The sequence below is a fragment of the Melopsittacus undulatus genome, chromosome 3 (genome assembly GCF_012275295.1).
Source record: "Melopsittacus undulatus isolate bMelUnd1 chromosome 3, bMelUnd1.mat.Z, whole genome shotgun sequence".
Taxonomy (NCBI): domain Eukaryota; kingdom Metazoa; phylum Chordata; class Aves; order Psittaciformes; family Psittaculidae; genus Melopsittacus; species Melopsittacus undulatus.
This window is the reverse complement of record NC_047529.1, coordinates 117,139,313-117,154,772: the sequence shown is the minus strand read 5'-3', so window position 1 is coordinate 117,154,772 and position 15,460 is coordinate 117,139,313. Positions and strand designations below refer to the sequence as shown.

At 46.1% G+C, this 15,460-nt stretch overlaps 1 protein-coding gene across 3 annotated transcripts in view; it reads left to right on the top strand.

Annotated features, from left to right (window-relative positions):
* TRERF1 (transcriptional regulating factor 1) overlaps positions 1–15,460 on the top strand; it is an 83,373-nt gene that overhangs the window by 61,071 nt on the left and 6,842 nt on the right. For 2 of the 3 annotated variants that reach the window (XM_034060569.1, XM_034060568.1), the window contains exons 4-12: positions 2,062–3,699; positions 3,979–4,025; positions 4,687–4,837; positions 5,742–5,990; positions 9,054–9,423; positions 9,663–9,723; positions 10,385–10,524; positions 11,187–11,290; positions 12,435–12,510. In XM_034060569.1, coding sequence (XP_033916460.1) covers positions 2,326–3,699; positions 3,979–4,025; positions 4,687–4,837; positions 5,742–5,990; positions 9,054–9,423; positions 9,663–9,723; positions 10,385–10,524; positions 11,187–11,290; positions 12,435–12,510 — 2,572 coding nt within the window. In that variant the 5' untranslated portion in view covers positions 2,062–2,325. The remainder of the gene's footprint in view (positions 1–2,061; positions 3,700–3,978; positions 4,026–4,686; positions 4,838–5,741; positions 5,991–9,053; positions 9,424–9,662; positions 9,724–10,384; positions 10,525–11,186; positions 11,291–12,434; positions 12,511–15,460) is intronic. The other variant, XM_034060570.1, reaches the window with a different exon arrangement.

Genomic DNA, 15,460 nt, shown 5'->3' with positions numbered 1-15,460 from the left:
TGCCATTTCCTGCCTCAAGAATAAGTGCTCTTACTCCTAAAATACTGATGGCCTTTTAATTGTCTCCTGGTGACATCTATTCTCCCTCGCTGTTTTGTATCACTGTTGTTTCTTGTCCTTTCACTGACACTTGTCACTTCAAACTTTAGAGAGAAGAGCCAAAACCAAGGAACGTGGTGCAAGTTACACCACTGTTGATAGGTAAAATGGGACAGACCTGTTCAAAAGGTGTATCAACAGACCCAACAGTGCCCTGTTTTTATGGGGAGATGTGTTGAGCGCATCTCTGCTGATCTTTCTTGACTTCACAGGTGTAAGAAGAGAGTCGTATTCCCTGTTTTCCTCTAGAAGCTGATGGCCTTTCCATGTGGAATACTGCCCAGGCTTTATTTTTGTTGCCCTTTGAATGTTTTGTGCCAGCCTCGTTCTGTTTCCCTTCCTAACTTTTAACAGGCAGCCTTTGAAGTTGGGTTGGAGCTGAACCATCCTGTTGGCAGCCTGAGCGTGTTCACCATTGACTTCTCTCTTTGACTTGTGCATCTCTCTCAGTGTGGAAGGGGAGAGTGTGGAGAGGAACTCTGAAGCAATGTTATATTTCTGGAAAGGGGAAATAAACTTGCAATTATTCTCAGCCATTATTTGTCACGTGAAAAACGTTACATGCTAATGGCTGCAGATGGTGTAGACAAAAACTGTAGGCACTGAAAGCCCTCTTCATTGGAGCTCTGGTTGGCTGTCATACATTATGCTGGGGCGGAAGAGGGTTTGTTCTGCCTGCAGCTATGTATTACCCTTCTTTGCTGTTGCTAGCACAGACCTTGCTAATATGCATCTGGCAATGGTTAAAGTTTTCTCCATCAGTGACTTCACATTTATCCATCCAGCCCAAGGATTCTCCCAAGTTAAAACAGGTAAGGACATGGGTACGCAGGAGTCGTTGGTACCTTTGGAAAGGCAGATGTGAAGGAGGCAGCGTTATGGTTGTGGTCTCACATCTCTGTGCTCTTGTTAAAGCTCAGGATCAATTTTTATGTTAAGATGTATTTATGTCTTAAGCATATTGTGCCTCTGTGTGTGCGTGTGACTGTAGACACAGTGATTGCTTCGTACTGTGGAACAGTAAAACAGCCCTATAATGTGCTTATGTGTTTGCTTATGTATTCTGGCTTATTCATCAGAACCAGTCGAGACAGCTGTAAAGTGTTACTTTGAATTACAGTTTATACTGTAAAAATGAGAAAAGGTTGCATTTGATAGGAATTAGTCTGTTAAAATACCACAAAGTGAAGAAGGGTGAGAGGGTGGAACAGGAGCTGGAGTTCAGTGCTCCTGAGGTAAGGTGAGTGATCAGGAAAGATGTCCATGGGCTGGTTTGGTCTTGCCATTCATCACCTTCCCCATAGATGTGTCAAACGAATGGATGTGCAGGGATGCAGTTGGGTAGCTATGCTCATGAGTTGCTTTTCTTTATCACAACATCAATGCTCACTGCTGTGACATCTTATTCTTCAGTGATGCTCTATGTTCGTGTCACCAGTGGGCACTCTCTGTAGGTACTCTGGAAGGTGTGGAAGGCCCAGTGCATATCCCAGACTGCAGTTTTCTGTCTGTCCTTTCAGATGCTGATCCCTGAGTACGGTCAGCTCTGCTCAAAGCCATGGTTTTCTTTTACCTGTTATAAAGGGGGTGTTGCTTCTGACAGGAAGGCTTGTAACACTGTAGGAATGTGACCTGGCTTGATAGTCAACTATCTGGCTAAAACTAGGCACGAGAGAGCAGTGTGTGGCCAGCTAAAGCTGCTTGAAGGGGCACATGCTTTATGGGAGAAAGCAGTTCTGAAGAATAAGCCTTTATTTGGTGGAATGATTTTATGGGAGCACTGGAGACAGGATAATGGGATGAGATGAAATAATCTGACTGCTCTGGAATAGCCCAGCTGCTGCAGTTTTGCATCTGATTATGTATTTCAAACTAAGAGATCTTACAGTTTCCTTTGAGGCAATAGCTGTAGCTGTTTATGTGGAGAGCTGGCCCTTACCTTGTCCTTCTCTTCCTCCCCAGGTGCCTGGCACACTGAGCCTATTGATCTGTGTAGGATCTGTGCTGTGGTCCATTTACTGAAGATGTGAAGCAACGGCAGGTCTGAGATTGGAATTACTGATAGACTGGAGAAAATCTTAGTCCTTGTGATGCACATGGACACGCTGGATTATAAGTAGTTCTAGCTTTTCCCCTCCCCTCCCTTCCCTTCACTCAGCTATCTCAGGGTTCATAGAGATTTCAATGGTTCGTGTGCCTGTAAGTTTGGAACAGAAGTGACCAAAAATGGGGGACCAGCAATTGTATAAAACTAACCATACTGCCAACAGCAACGAGAACTTGTACTACCAACAACACCAAATGAACTCGCTTCCATCTCTAAACCATAGCTATGGGACGTCTGTTCTGGATGCTCCCCAGGCATCCCCTCTCTCCCCACAGTTTCCCCAAGACTCAAGAGACAGTATAGCTTTGCCTGTAGGTTCAAAAAGTCTTGGATCAATGGATACATCCAGACAAAGTACTTGGACACATTCTGGCTCAGGAAACCACATCCCAGCGAGGAACAGTTTGAACAACCCAAGCGCAATGTGGAGCCCCCTCGGGCAGGGGGAGTCCCACGATGGGTACCAATATCCCTACTCCCAACCCAGTGAAAATCGACCACAGAAAATCACCAGTGGGGTCCTGCATAAACTGGACTCCTTCACACAAGTGTTTGCCAACCAAAACCTGAGGATCCAAGTGAACAACATGGCTCAGGTCCTGCACACCGAGGCTTCCATGGTGGAGAGCTCCGGTGACAGCGCGCTCAGGCAGCTGCTGTCCCAGAAACCAGCTGTTGAGCAACAGCCGGTCACTTCCAGCCTACAACGATACCAACCGGTGCCGCAGCCAAGCCACCAGAGTTTTGCAAGCACACAACAGAAGCAGCAGATGCAAGTCATGCAGCACCAACAGTTGTACTACGACTACCAGCAGCACTTGTCCCAGATGCAGATGCACTCTGCGTTCCAGCAAGGACAGACACACGTTCAGCCCATGCAGCCCCAGCAGCTCTTACCGCAGCAGATGCAGCACTTGCAGCAGGCTCAGTACTACGCTCAGCCACAGCAGGGACATCCTCGGCTCTCCATGCAGGACATCCAGCAGCAGCAGCCAGCTCGGCAGCAGCAGCAGCGGCACTGCCCGGTGCCAATAGCTCAGTATTACCAAACGCAACCTGTCATGCAGCAGTTACAGCAGCAGCAGCAACAGATGCAGTTGTCTCTTCCTCCGTATCACAGGGAACCTGATGCAAAGACTATGCACGACTCGCAGCAGTACTCTCAGGATCCCAGTCATCCAGTGCAGCTGATCCAGCTGGGAGCAGTGCCTCAGTATTGCTACCAGGATCCACATGAACAGTACAGGCACTTGTACCCGCAGGGTCTGCTGCAGCAGCAGGACCAGCAGAAGCAATACCCGGGTGAGAGCAGGGTACCAGCTCTGAACTCTCATGTTGGCCTCACTCCTCCGGAGAGCGCAGAGGATGCTCCGCGGCAGGAGATGAACTCCATAGGTAATGCTGTTCCTCATCGGACTCTTGTGCCACCCTCGGGGGTTCATCTGAACAACAAAAGCTCCCAGCAAGACTCTCCTAGCGCCGCGTGGCCTCAGGTAGGTAATGGCTCAGGAACAGTCAGACATCTGCCTGTTGCACAAGTAACACTTGTGGGTCAGAGCAAAGGCTTCCAACAGCAAGCGAGTGCAAGTGCTCACAGAGGCACTGATTTGGTAGAGCTGTTGGGAGGCTCTCAGCTCAGAGGCTTTGCATTGAAGTAAAATGGTACACCAAACACAGCTGTTATGTTGTGGGACCTTCATTTCTGCATTCCTGTTTTCCTGGAAAAGGCTTTTCTCTCTTTTTTCCCATCTTTTCTCCTCCTTTGCTCACAGGTGCCGCTGTCAGATGGCAGACTGCAGCCCCTGTCCCCAGAACAAAGGTATCTGAACAACATTACTTTAGTCCCTTTAACTGAAGTATTACAAATGCAAGCAGTGCTGTGGTGTAGAGGGAGGGAAAGGCACTCTGGATGCTGTTCCTCTATTAGATGCATGTTTAGTTCTCTGCCTTAAGTTTGTGTGATTTCCACTGTCTCCCCAGCAAGAAAACCAGTTCTTTGCTTTGTGTTCCATAGCAAAGAACCAAAGAAGGAGCAAAAGCGGACGAGCAGTTTGCTCTCAGTGTTGCATTTGTAAGAGAAGGGATAATGTGTGGTTTGGATTTGTGTCTTTGGCATCGGGGTCTTCTGTTTAACCTGAAGGTCTCAGCTCTGAAGGACTGAGATGTCCTCCAGCACAGTTTCCTACCATGAGTAGGAGCACTTGTTAAATGCTGTCATGAGTGGGGAAATGTAGGTCTGACACTATAGATCTTGTGGGTTCTCAGGGTTTTCCGTACTGAGGCCTGCTCTAAACTTCCCTTCTCCCCATCTTGAGAGCAGCACATCCAGGTCATTGCCCACATACTCCACAGCAGTCACCCTGTGCATACTATTTTATGGACTTCCTTGACTAAAAGTCTCCTTTTTGCACCAAAGGGAACGTGCCAAACTAATGTCTCTTCTTCTGTTCCATGCTACAACCAAATGAAAACACACACAGTGGCCAGAACAGAGAAACACTTCCTGAGAGAGCTGATGCGAAGAACAAACTGATGTGTTCGATATGCTTGAAGGAGTTTAAGAGTTTGCCTGCTCTAAACGGCCACATGAGGTCCCACGGAGGAGTAAGAGCATCTCCTAACTTCAAACAGGTAGCGGTCTGGTTTACTGCAGTATTTGGCTTTCTCCTTTCCATGTTGCTTGCTTTGCCATGCTTTGCTTTGCTGTCGAAACCCGTTCTTCTCGGCGCTCTTTTGTTATGTCATACCCTGTGTGAGCAGAAAAGGACATGAATCTGTTAGTCTGTAGGGCAGAAGTCTTGCTTTGAAGCCCGAGGCAGGGATGGAGAACAGAGTTTGTCCCTCTCTTTCTCTGCCTGTTACAAGAACACCCCACAGAATCAGTTAGGAGCATTGAGTTCCCCCCCCCATTTATTACATTAGAAATATCAGGAACATCAGGTTGTGCTTATTTTCATTTGGACTACTTGGATGAGTAGGGGATGTGAACTGGAAGCCTTCCCAGGCTTTAACTGAAGGAGCAGGATTGCTGAATCTTTGACAGCTTTCTTCCCAAGTTCTTTGGGTCTATAGGTATCAACAAATACCAAACCAAACACGTGGGTTTGAATTGTTCTGCGTAAAAAGAACTTGCCCTGTCAGTTGGTTTCTCTCTGATGAATTCTGTCCTAAGTGGGAATACCACAGGAAGGCAAAGAGCCATCATAGTTACACCATCTGCATCTTGGTTTTCAGGTGGGGGATGGAGAATTCTGTCTTCATAGTGATAAAAAGAGCACGTGTTTATCTCCCCTCCTGCAAGTTATCTTGTGCAGATGCTTCATGTGGTTATTTTCCACCGAGGCTGAAGCCTGTGTAGGAGTCATAAGTAACCCACCAACTTCATTCAAGGCAAGCAGAGTCCAGGGAGCACAGCACCGCTGTGTGTTCTGTAACCCTGGCCACCCCTTTTGAGCCACGGTGCATACCTTGTGTAGTGTGTCCATCCAGCAGTAGCCTCCTCAGTGGGGCTGAAAGCCTTTAATTGTCTGTACAGGATGAAGGAGAGAGCCCAGCACAGCAGCCGCTGCCTAAAGAGGTGGATAGCCTCGCGCCCATCGTCATGCCAGTGTCTGTCCCTGTCAAGCTTCTGTCGCCTGAGCCCAGCACGCAGCCCTCTGCCAGCACTGCCACAGTCAGAGACAAGCCTGCCAACCCTGTGTCAGATGATGAGATGCCCGTGCTCGTGAAGATGACTTACTCGCCACCGTGCAGTCCAAAAGTGGCCAACCCCTGCTCATCCTCTGTGAGTGCTGCGTTTCTTGCCACTAACTGTGCTGTGCCTCTTAAATCCCTTTGCTTGTAGTGCTGCTATTTCCTAAAGCATCTCTATTCTAGAATATGTTCCAGAGCCTTCACCATGCCCAATAAGCACAAAGGGCCTTGTAGCATCACAGCATCTCTTCCTAGCCCATTGGAAAACATTAGTTTTCCCTTTGCTGGGGAAATGGAGACCCCAGTTGAAAAGAAATAATTCGCAATTGGAACGTAATATTCTTTTATCCCACTAGAACAAAGGGATTTTGTATCTTTTTACTGGTTTTGGTTTGGTTTTTTTCCCCTTTCAGGCTGCTTTGGTTTTATGTTATTGCAGTTTTCTTTCTTTCTGGTGTTTTTTAAAGGCAGATCTATGTGCTTCTCATTTCAGCCCAAGACAGGAGCACACCGTGTAGTGCTTACAATATGAAGTAATCTTTCCTTTCTTTCTGCATGCATCAGATCTAAGGGAATGTGATCTGGGAATGTTAGCTGTGCTCAGTGCTTTAATTTCCCTTGTAAAACTGGGATTGTGGGGCAGCACGAGGAATTGAGGAGTACTTGAAGGAGATGTGGGAATGCTCCTTCTTGTGTTCCTGAAAGGCTCCTGGAGCAAGCGGTATTTATTTCACATTCCAGTGTAGGAACAGATGCTGCTTGTTCCTTCAAATCCATGTTTGCAGTCTGCTCCATGATAAGAGGTTACTGGGAAGCAGAAGTGCTGCATGGCATTATCTGTATTATGCGGAGGAATACTCCTGTGGTTACATCTGTATCCCTTCTCATGAGGCTGATGGCCAAACGAGGGGCCAGCACACACAGTCATGGATCACCTCCCTTCTGACCCTTCACTCAGACATAACACAGTCATTTTCAATACGTAATGAAACCTTCCTTTCAGACAGAGGCTTTACACATAAAATTGCCATTTTTTGCTGAATCCAGCGTCTCACAATAGTTTGTAACTCAGCAGTGCAGCTTTTATTGTCTATTTCTGGTTCCTAGGAAGAAAAGGGACAGTCTTTTCTGAATCCCTGAGCTCTGAGTGGGAGATCTTCTCTAGAGACACCAGAGTAGGTGGCTTGGGCTTGTGTATTTCTGCAACGTATGTGAAGTGACTGTGATTAAATCTGCCAGTGTTTGGCTAAATGCGCATTCATTCACTCAGAGTTATGCTTTGCAGTCTTCATTAGTGCCCAAGCAAACTAAACCCATGCAGTTTCCTCTCTGGATCCTATCTTTCATCTAAGCAGTAGCATTGGGAACATTCAAAGACCAAAAGAGCTGCAGTTCCCCCCTCTTCTGTGAAGAGATTGTGCCATTAGAGACCTTTTTCTCCCCTCTTTAATACCAAAGAACTGGAGCTGTGTTGCATTTATTTATACCCTGCTTTGAGCTGTCCGGAACAACTCCCACAAAGCTCATGGAATTGGTAAAATCAAACAGCAGAGGGAAACTGAATATTCAGCAAGGCTACAGGAGCAGACAGGTGAGAAGAGTAGTGGGGTGATTCTGCATAGACGTGATGGTCTCCTTTAATATTCACTGTGGTCTTTTTTGCTGGTATAACCACATTGAGGCCAAGGGGTACTGTAGGTGAAGCAGCATAGGAGATGGAGGGGTATGAGACTTCTAGGGTGTTGTCTTGGTTACTTAGTTTTACACTAGTGAGAAAGGAGTTAAAGAGCAGAACATAATGAGCCCTTACTCAAAGACTTGGATCTGGCCTTCTCTTTTTAGGTTTGAGCTGGGGTTTTTCCCTCTTTCTCCTTTATGGACACAAAACGTCCAACATCATCATGAGCTATGTCTGTGGTTCTGGGTCACCCTCACCCCTTCACTGTTCTGAATGGCCATAAGCAACAAAGTGCTCTGTAAAGCTGCATTTGGGGTTTTTCCTGCAAAAGGAAAACCCTTCCAAAACTTAGATCCTTTTTTTTCTTCTAGAGAGAAAGAATGTCAACAGCTGTTGGAGAGGATACAGCCATGAGCTAACAGGGAGGACAGGACCTCTGTAATCAGAAACATGTCCACAAGCTGCAGCGTATTAACAGAAGGGATAAAGGGTGACAGTGCTAATGCTCGTAGAACATGGGTTTTATTGGGTGAATGTGATTCTCAAGAATCACCCGTGGTGTAAAGATTCGTGCTGTCTAAACATGCACTGCAGTAATTGATGTAGTAGTGGGATTTATATTGTGCAATAACTCCCAGTTTTCTGCCACTTTCCAAGTTTATCCTAAAGAGGATCTCCTGTGGAACACCTCAAAGCAGCATCTTTAATACTGTGCTCATCCCTCAGCTCTTTGTGTTCTTAAAGCACAACCTGAGAATCTGTTTCATCCCATCCCTATCCTCCCCAGAATCCAGCTTCCAGGTTTGCACAAATGCATTCTGCTTCTGTGGACTCTTAAGGATTTACTGTTAAATGACTTTAAACATTCCTATTCTACAATCCTAGGCATGGCACAGTGCGTGTTTCCCAAATGGACATCTACTCCCCTTTTCCCTCCAAGGAAAGAGCAGGGAGTTAAGTCCAAGATTTGTTGCAGCTGGACTGTACTCAAGCTGATGGGAATGTAGTGATAAGAGGCGAGGAATCTGAATTTATGGCATTTTTCTTCCTTTCCTGCAGTAATTTCACTGAGCTCATGTGTCCTTCCTAAGCAAACAGAACAAATGCATTGGAAAACATCTCATCTAAAGTTCCTAATCAGATGTGACTGGGTAATGAAGTAACTCCCCACAGCCTGTGTGTGCTGTACTACAGTGCAAATAGACGTGGCCAGGGCGTTGGGCTGGAGCTGAAGAAGCAGCCTCTCCATGTGTGGCTGTGGCTCAGCCCTACCCTGACCCAAAGGGCTTGCTGAGGGAGGGGAGGGTGACTTGTCCTGGCTTTTCTCACTCCCCTGAGGTTTCTGTGTAGCACTAGATAATGTATTGACCAGGCTTATGTGCATAACTGCCTGGTGGTAACAGCATTTCCTGAGCTGTAGGTAACTGTGTGTAAACCACATGCTTAAGCACTGAAGTTCTGTGTGTTTTCCTATAGGAAATTAGCAAAAAACCTCATCCAAGTGCTGTAAAATTGGAAGAAAACTTCAAACCATTGCAGGACAAGAAGAAGTATCGGCATAGACCTGAACCTCTCTTCATACCTCCTCCTTCCTGCACCTTCAGCATGTCCCATTCGGGTGCCACCCTATACCAGAGCCAGCTTCGCTCTCCCCGTGTCCTTGGGGATCATCTGCTGGACCGGACGCATGAGCTGCCCCCATACACTCCACCCCCGATGCTCAGTCCCGTTCGGCACGGGTCTGGTCTCTTCAGCAGTGTCATCACATCATCCCACAGCACCTCGCATGCTCAGCTGCCACTTACGCCACTGACACCTACTCCACGGGTACTCCTGTGTCAGTCGAGTAAGTATTACACTGACAGAGAGGCAGCACATGGTAAATACCAGCTCTTGTGGTGTTCCCACATTAGGGATTTTCACGTGTGAAAATGTCCACAGTTTCTGCCTACATGTTGATAAAGGGTAATTTTTGGTAATAGGCTGGAGTTATGTTGATGTGAATGGGGAAGTGGCAGAGCATCAGCAGTGATACAGCTGTTACCAAAACACCCTTTTAAGCTCAAACACCAATCTCTGTTTCAGATAGTATTGATGGAAGTGTCATTCCCGTGACGCCTGGGCCTGGAGAACAGACTGTTGAACCGTAAGAAAAGCCATATTGGTTTTGTCACTGCCTTTATAGATAGGTCCAGACTACAGTGTGTGGCTTAAGTGCTTTGAATCGGGCAGGTAGTGTTCAACTGCCTGAAGTCACATTGGGCTGGATGTATTTAAGGTTGCTGTGGGTGATGGCTGGGGACACTGGAAGCGAAGTGGCTGTAAGAGATGGAGATGTCATGGCTCAAAAATGCTTTAGATAAGATAGATAGATAGATAGATAGATATTAACTAGGGAGCTTTGGAGAGGTGTTACCCATTAGGTTCCCCAGGTCAGGCTGCAAACAGGCTTGTCCCTCCATAGCAATATCTCTTTCTGCTGAAGAGTGCTGTTCTCTATGGAAGATACTGCTCTGGCATCTAAGCCTCTTGCTAGTCAGCACACATACAGGCTAACTTAGGTTGTCTCAATACAGTTTAAGTTCAGTAGTTAAACTTTAGTTTCCCCCAAGAGATCAGTTCTGTCTCTATTCAGAATACCCCCCTGAGAGTCAAGCATTGCGTAAAGCAGTCTGACACAACTTCCTGCCATGCCAGTGTAATAAAAGCTTAGTTGGAAGCAAAGTGAAGGCTGATGTGAGTGACTTCTGGGGTTTTCCTGTGCACACTGTGTGGCTGAATACTTATTTATTCACTTATCCTTCCAGACGAATCAATATCGGGTCCAGATTCCAAGCTGATATTCCTGAGCTGCAGGACAGATTGCTAATGGAGAAGGATGTGCACAAGGCTACTTTGGTTTGGAAACCGTGGCCAGAACTGGAGAATCAAGTCTTCCAACAAAGAGGTACAAGACTTGCTGGTTTAGGAGTACATCAGCTGAAGAAATTCACATGGATTTCTCATGTGTATCCTGTATAAAACATTCAAGAGGGTATTTACTGGGGATGCAGAGCAAGAGACCAGAGCTGCGTGTTGCAGGTTCAGAGTAACAAGTGACGTGGTGCCACTTGAAGTGAGGTCAGGATGAAGTGCTTTCTGCAGCCAAGGGGAAGGATTGTTGCTGGGAAGTGATGTCTTTGGGGTGTTTTCCTGTGCTGAACTGCAGCTCCTGGGCCTGTTCTGTGACCATAATGGAGAGGAAATGAGATGGGCTCAGTGGCTGCTACCAGTCCTGAGCTGAGCTTGGTCCTGCTTCCCACTTGGTTCATTCCTGTTTCTCCACCCTGGCTGGAGCCTTCCTGGCACAGCAGCACCAGAGGCCTGGCAAGCCACTGCTCACAGCCAGATCTCTGGCTCTGCAGTGCCTGTCCCATCCCAGGGATTGCATTCTGCACATCCCATCACATCCCTTCCTCAGTGAGAGATCCTAAAACCAGGAGGGAGAGGATATGGAAGCTGCTGCCCTAAACTGCATTGTTGTTGAGTGGCATTGCAGAACCCTTGGCTCTGGGTGTCTGACTGACAGGCTAGTGTATTAACAGTAAAATGCTGACTTGTTTCTTGCAGTGGAAGACCTTTTAAATATGAGCTGTTCCAGTGTGTTACCTGGTGGAGGAACTAACTCAGAATACGCTTTGCACTCTCTCTTTGAAGCAAAAGGAGATATTATGGTAAGATAAGAAACTGAAAGGGGAGATAGGATCCTCTTCTGCAGATAAATTAGCATGCTTTATTAAATGGATTTAGATATGGTTATATAAAAAAGAGATTTCTGATTGATTTGCAGTGAATGACTTTTCCCTTTCATTCTCTAATAAATTTAAATTTCAAAGCAGTGCCTCTCTGAAGGCTTACTGTATATTTCATATAGATAAGATTATATGTTTATAGCCTTGGGGCTTTGAATGTATCCCAGTACTTACTCCAGCCCTGATATTTCACAAGCTTTCTCTTTGGTCACAGAGAGCTTAGCCCGTCCTCCCCTAGCCCTTTTCTGTAGCAGCACTCATATCTAATTATTTGTGCAGAACTGTGAGTTAATTGCACATAGGTCTCATGTAAATAATGCATTTCAGATACTTGCTGCATTAGGTTAGTGATGGGAATGGCATTAAGTAGGGCAGAACATGCGTTTTGCCCAGCGTTAGGGAAAGACAAGGTCCTGCACTGGTTCCTGGAAAGCCAGTTTAAAACAAACAGCATCAGAACACAGGGCTGGAATGAATCTCACAGGATTGTTTAATACAGTGGGATTTAGCTTGTGTCCCAGTTTCCTTCGGCTTTGTTAGCTGGGTCTGAGATAGGAGGCTAAACTTACTGTCAGCATGTGAAATGTGCTATACAGGAGGCAGGTCTGCATTGTCAGAGGAAGTATTTTAGGGACCCACAGATCCCCTGTCTCCGTGATCCAAAGGAGGATTAACTATCCTTGCTGTCACTCCTTACAGAGGTTGACCTAAGAGGTGTTCTGAAAGACTCGATGCTATAAATATTAATGCCATCAAAGCAACCATTAAATATTAGTATTAATTATCACCCCTATAAACATATTGGTATGTGGCAAGCAGAAGGGAGGGAAGAGCTGGAAGCTGCTATGTAATAGCTACGTTTGCACTAAGGCAGGACAGGGGTGCCTTAGGTGCTCTGTGAGGTACATTGTTAATGGGCCTTGGAGTAATTTGATGCCATTTTGTATGGCAGAAAAGCAAAAGAGAAAATGAATTCATCTCCTCATACCACATAGTCTTTAAATGCAGCTGTGTGCCACAGCTGACTGCGTTTGCTCATTCTGGTTCTCCCTGCTGCTTCATTTAGGTTACACTTGAGAAGCTGCTGTTGAGGAAGCCAGTGAGATTGAAGTGTCATCCTTTGGCAAATTACCACTACGCCGGTAGGTTTCCCTGTGCTCTCTCTGTCTGCTGGTATGTAGAGTCCAAGGCTGGAATTCCAGGCTGGAGCATGGGAGCACGCTGCGCTCTCTGCACGGGCATAGCAGCATCTAACAGAGTGGTGATGTGGGCTGTGCTGAGTGGTGCTTCTGCAGCCTTTTGTGGCAGGTTTGGAAGTGTTTTGCCTGTCTGATGATGTGCAGGAACTTTGCACCCGTGTAGCTGTGGGGTTCTACAAGCTTAAAACTGCCTTGAGTCACTTTTTCCCTCTTTTAAAACTGCTGCTATTAGTAGATCGTAGTTTACTAGCAGGAAGAGCTCCATTTTGTGGTATATACACATCTGCCATCATGCCTTCTTTTTCTTAGGTGATGGTGAATAAATGACTATGATAATCACAAGCATCCTTCCAAAGAGGCAGTGCTGTAACTCTTGCTAGTGTTTTAGTACCAAATACAGAGCCTTTCTATGCCTGGATTTAGCCAAGAAGGAGGTCTGGGGTGGTGACTTCTTTAACAAACACAACAAGAACTACATGTTGGTGACGAAGGAGGAGTGCTCGGTGGAGTACTCAAGGTGGTGTTAAGCCATTGGCCTTACATTACATCACCTAAGCATAGATGGGAAATGTCCCTCCTGTGCAGCCCTCCATGTTACTGCTTAATGCTTCATAGTGGCTAAATGCTGCTTGGACACCCAGAACAGGGTTTTACATAAGAGATTTGAGACTACTCCAGTTTTAGGCTCAACAGTCTTTACTGAAGCACCTTCAAAGTAGTTTCAGAAGGTGCAGGGAGAAGCCAGGAGAGGCTGTTTTGTTTAATCTTTCACATGAAATGATGCTGATCCACATTAACTAGCACTGACACCTGTGGACATCAGTGTATTCCTATTCCTTAAGCAGTACAGGAAGTTTGAGTCTGTTTATCACAGCATGAAATGAAATCTCACCAGTCTGGATTTAAGTGCCATAAAATAACAAGACAAAGCATCACTTACTCATGCTCTTGAATGCAGCATGTGATTGGAACTTGCATTGACAGCCTCACTCTAGCACCATGCAGCAGCTCTTGAATAATGGTTCAGTTGTGGTTCTTTGTCCTAAAGCTTTGTCATCTGTCAGGATGGTGTTCTAGGGAAGAGAGAGGGAACATGTATCTAATACAAGAGGAGCACTGTGGCAAACACTTGAAGTGTTTGCATTTGAAGAGTGGAATTTCCCAGGTCCAAAGTTCTTCTGCAGTGAGAATTGCAGGAGAAATGGCCTCTGAAATGATGTGCTTCAGGCAGCTTGGAAACCTCTTGTACCTGCTGTGATGGGGAGTGGATCAGACCCAGCGTATGCTGTATGTGATGGATTTGAGCCATCTCTCAGGGTGACTCTGTGGGGGCATCTGTAGCCCCCTTGGAACAGACAGGTTGGGTCCAAAGCCCCCAGGTCTGTAGAAGATATCTATAGTCAGTGAATCAGCACAAAGACAACAGGGCCTGTAAAACAGTGTCCAGTAAATGTCTGAACATAAAGATGAGCTTCCAAATGTTATCTGTATGCCAAAGTCCAGAATTCTTCCTTGCTGCATTGCAGATCTCTCTCTATCCACGTTCTCTATATCTCCCTCAAGCTAACAAGAGCAAAAGCTGTTTCCCAGCAACCAGAGTTAAAAACAGCTTTTCTTCTGTTTCTTTTCCTACACAGGATTTATTCTATTAATTAGGTTACTTCCAATTAACCCGCGTAATCTTGCAAGGGCCTCTGCTGATGCCACAGCTATTGGGGAAGTGCTGCAAGGCCTGAATCCTCCATGGGTGTACAATAAATTAGTCCATAGAAATGATTCTATAGGATTTCTTTTTCAGGAGCATGACTGACTAGAGAGGTTTGCCAAAGCCTAAAGTCTCTCCTTCGGTGGCTTTATGCCTTTTAGAGTTATGGTGTGGCATAATAGGTCAGGCCCAGGCCACTGGACTGAATCAGTGCATTTGCCCCTGCTCAAAGGGATGAAATATCAAATCACTGTGTAAGAAGGGAATGATGGTGGTTCAGGGTGGGAATGATGGTGGTTCAGGGTGGGAATGATGGTGGTTCAGGGTGGGAATGATGATGGTTCAGGGTGGGAATGATGGTGGTTCAGGGTGGGAATGATGGCAAGGCAGTGTGTCAGCAGAAAGATCTTTGGGTGGTAACAGCATAAATAAGACTGGCTTGAAGCCAGTGCCTTTCCCTGACGTTGGAGAGAGCTTTAGTGTAAATCTGTGTGGAAATCACACATGTGTGCTGGGAAAGCCTGCAGAGAACAGGTTGCAGGGAAGTTAATTTGGTAGTTTTGAGCATCCGAAGGAGGAGTGAGACACCTGCTCACAGACTGCGAGCCTGGGAGCTGGCACCAAGAAACAAAACACACTTAATCGAGTCTGTGCATTTTGTGTAGGCATAAGTAACCTACAGAGTTCAATGCTATGCATGGTGCCAAGCCCCAGTTAATTGAGTTCAGTGCAGAGGCAAGTGTGTCTATGGAGAACGGTGGCTTTGACAGGGATATTAGGGATCTCTTTGGATAAAGGCTGTACGTGTTTCAGAAACTTTCAGACAGACCAAAGGAGAATTTTCTCATGGTGTAAGTCATTTCAATGGCATCTGCTTTACAGCTTCTTGCATATCCTCCTTGGATGTATGTAGTGCTGCCCACTCGTACCAATGGGGCACTGCTTTGAAGCAGGATAGCAGTCTTGTGTTCCTTCTGTTTGACTATGACCGAGGAGGAACAAATTCAGTTCAATCTCCATGTTGATTTCACATTTGCATGGCCAGTTAGGCTGGAGAAGCAGAATAACAATATAGGCAAGTTTTATGTACAGCTTACCTTAAATGTGCATAAAACACTTTGTGTGTACTGCACATCGCTGCAGTATCTACTTGTGACCTCTGTTACAGAGGATTTAAGTGTCTTGCAT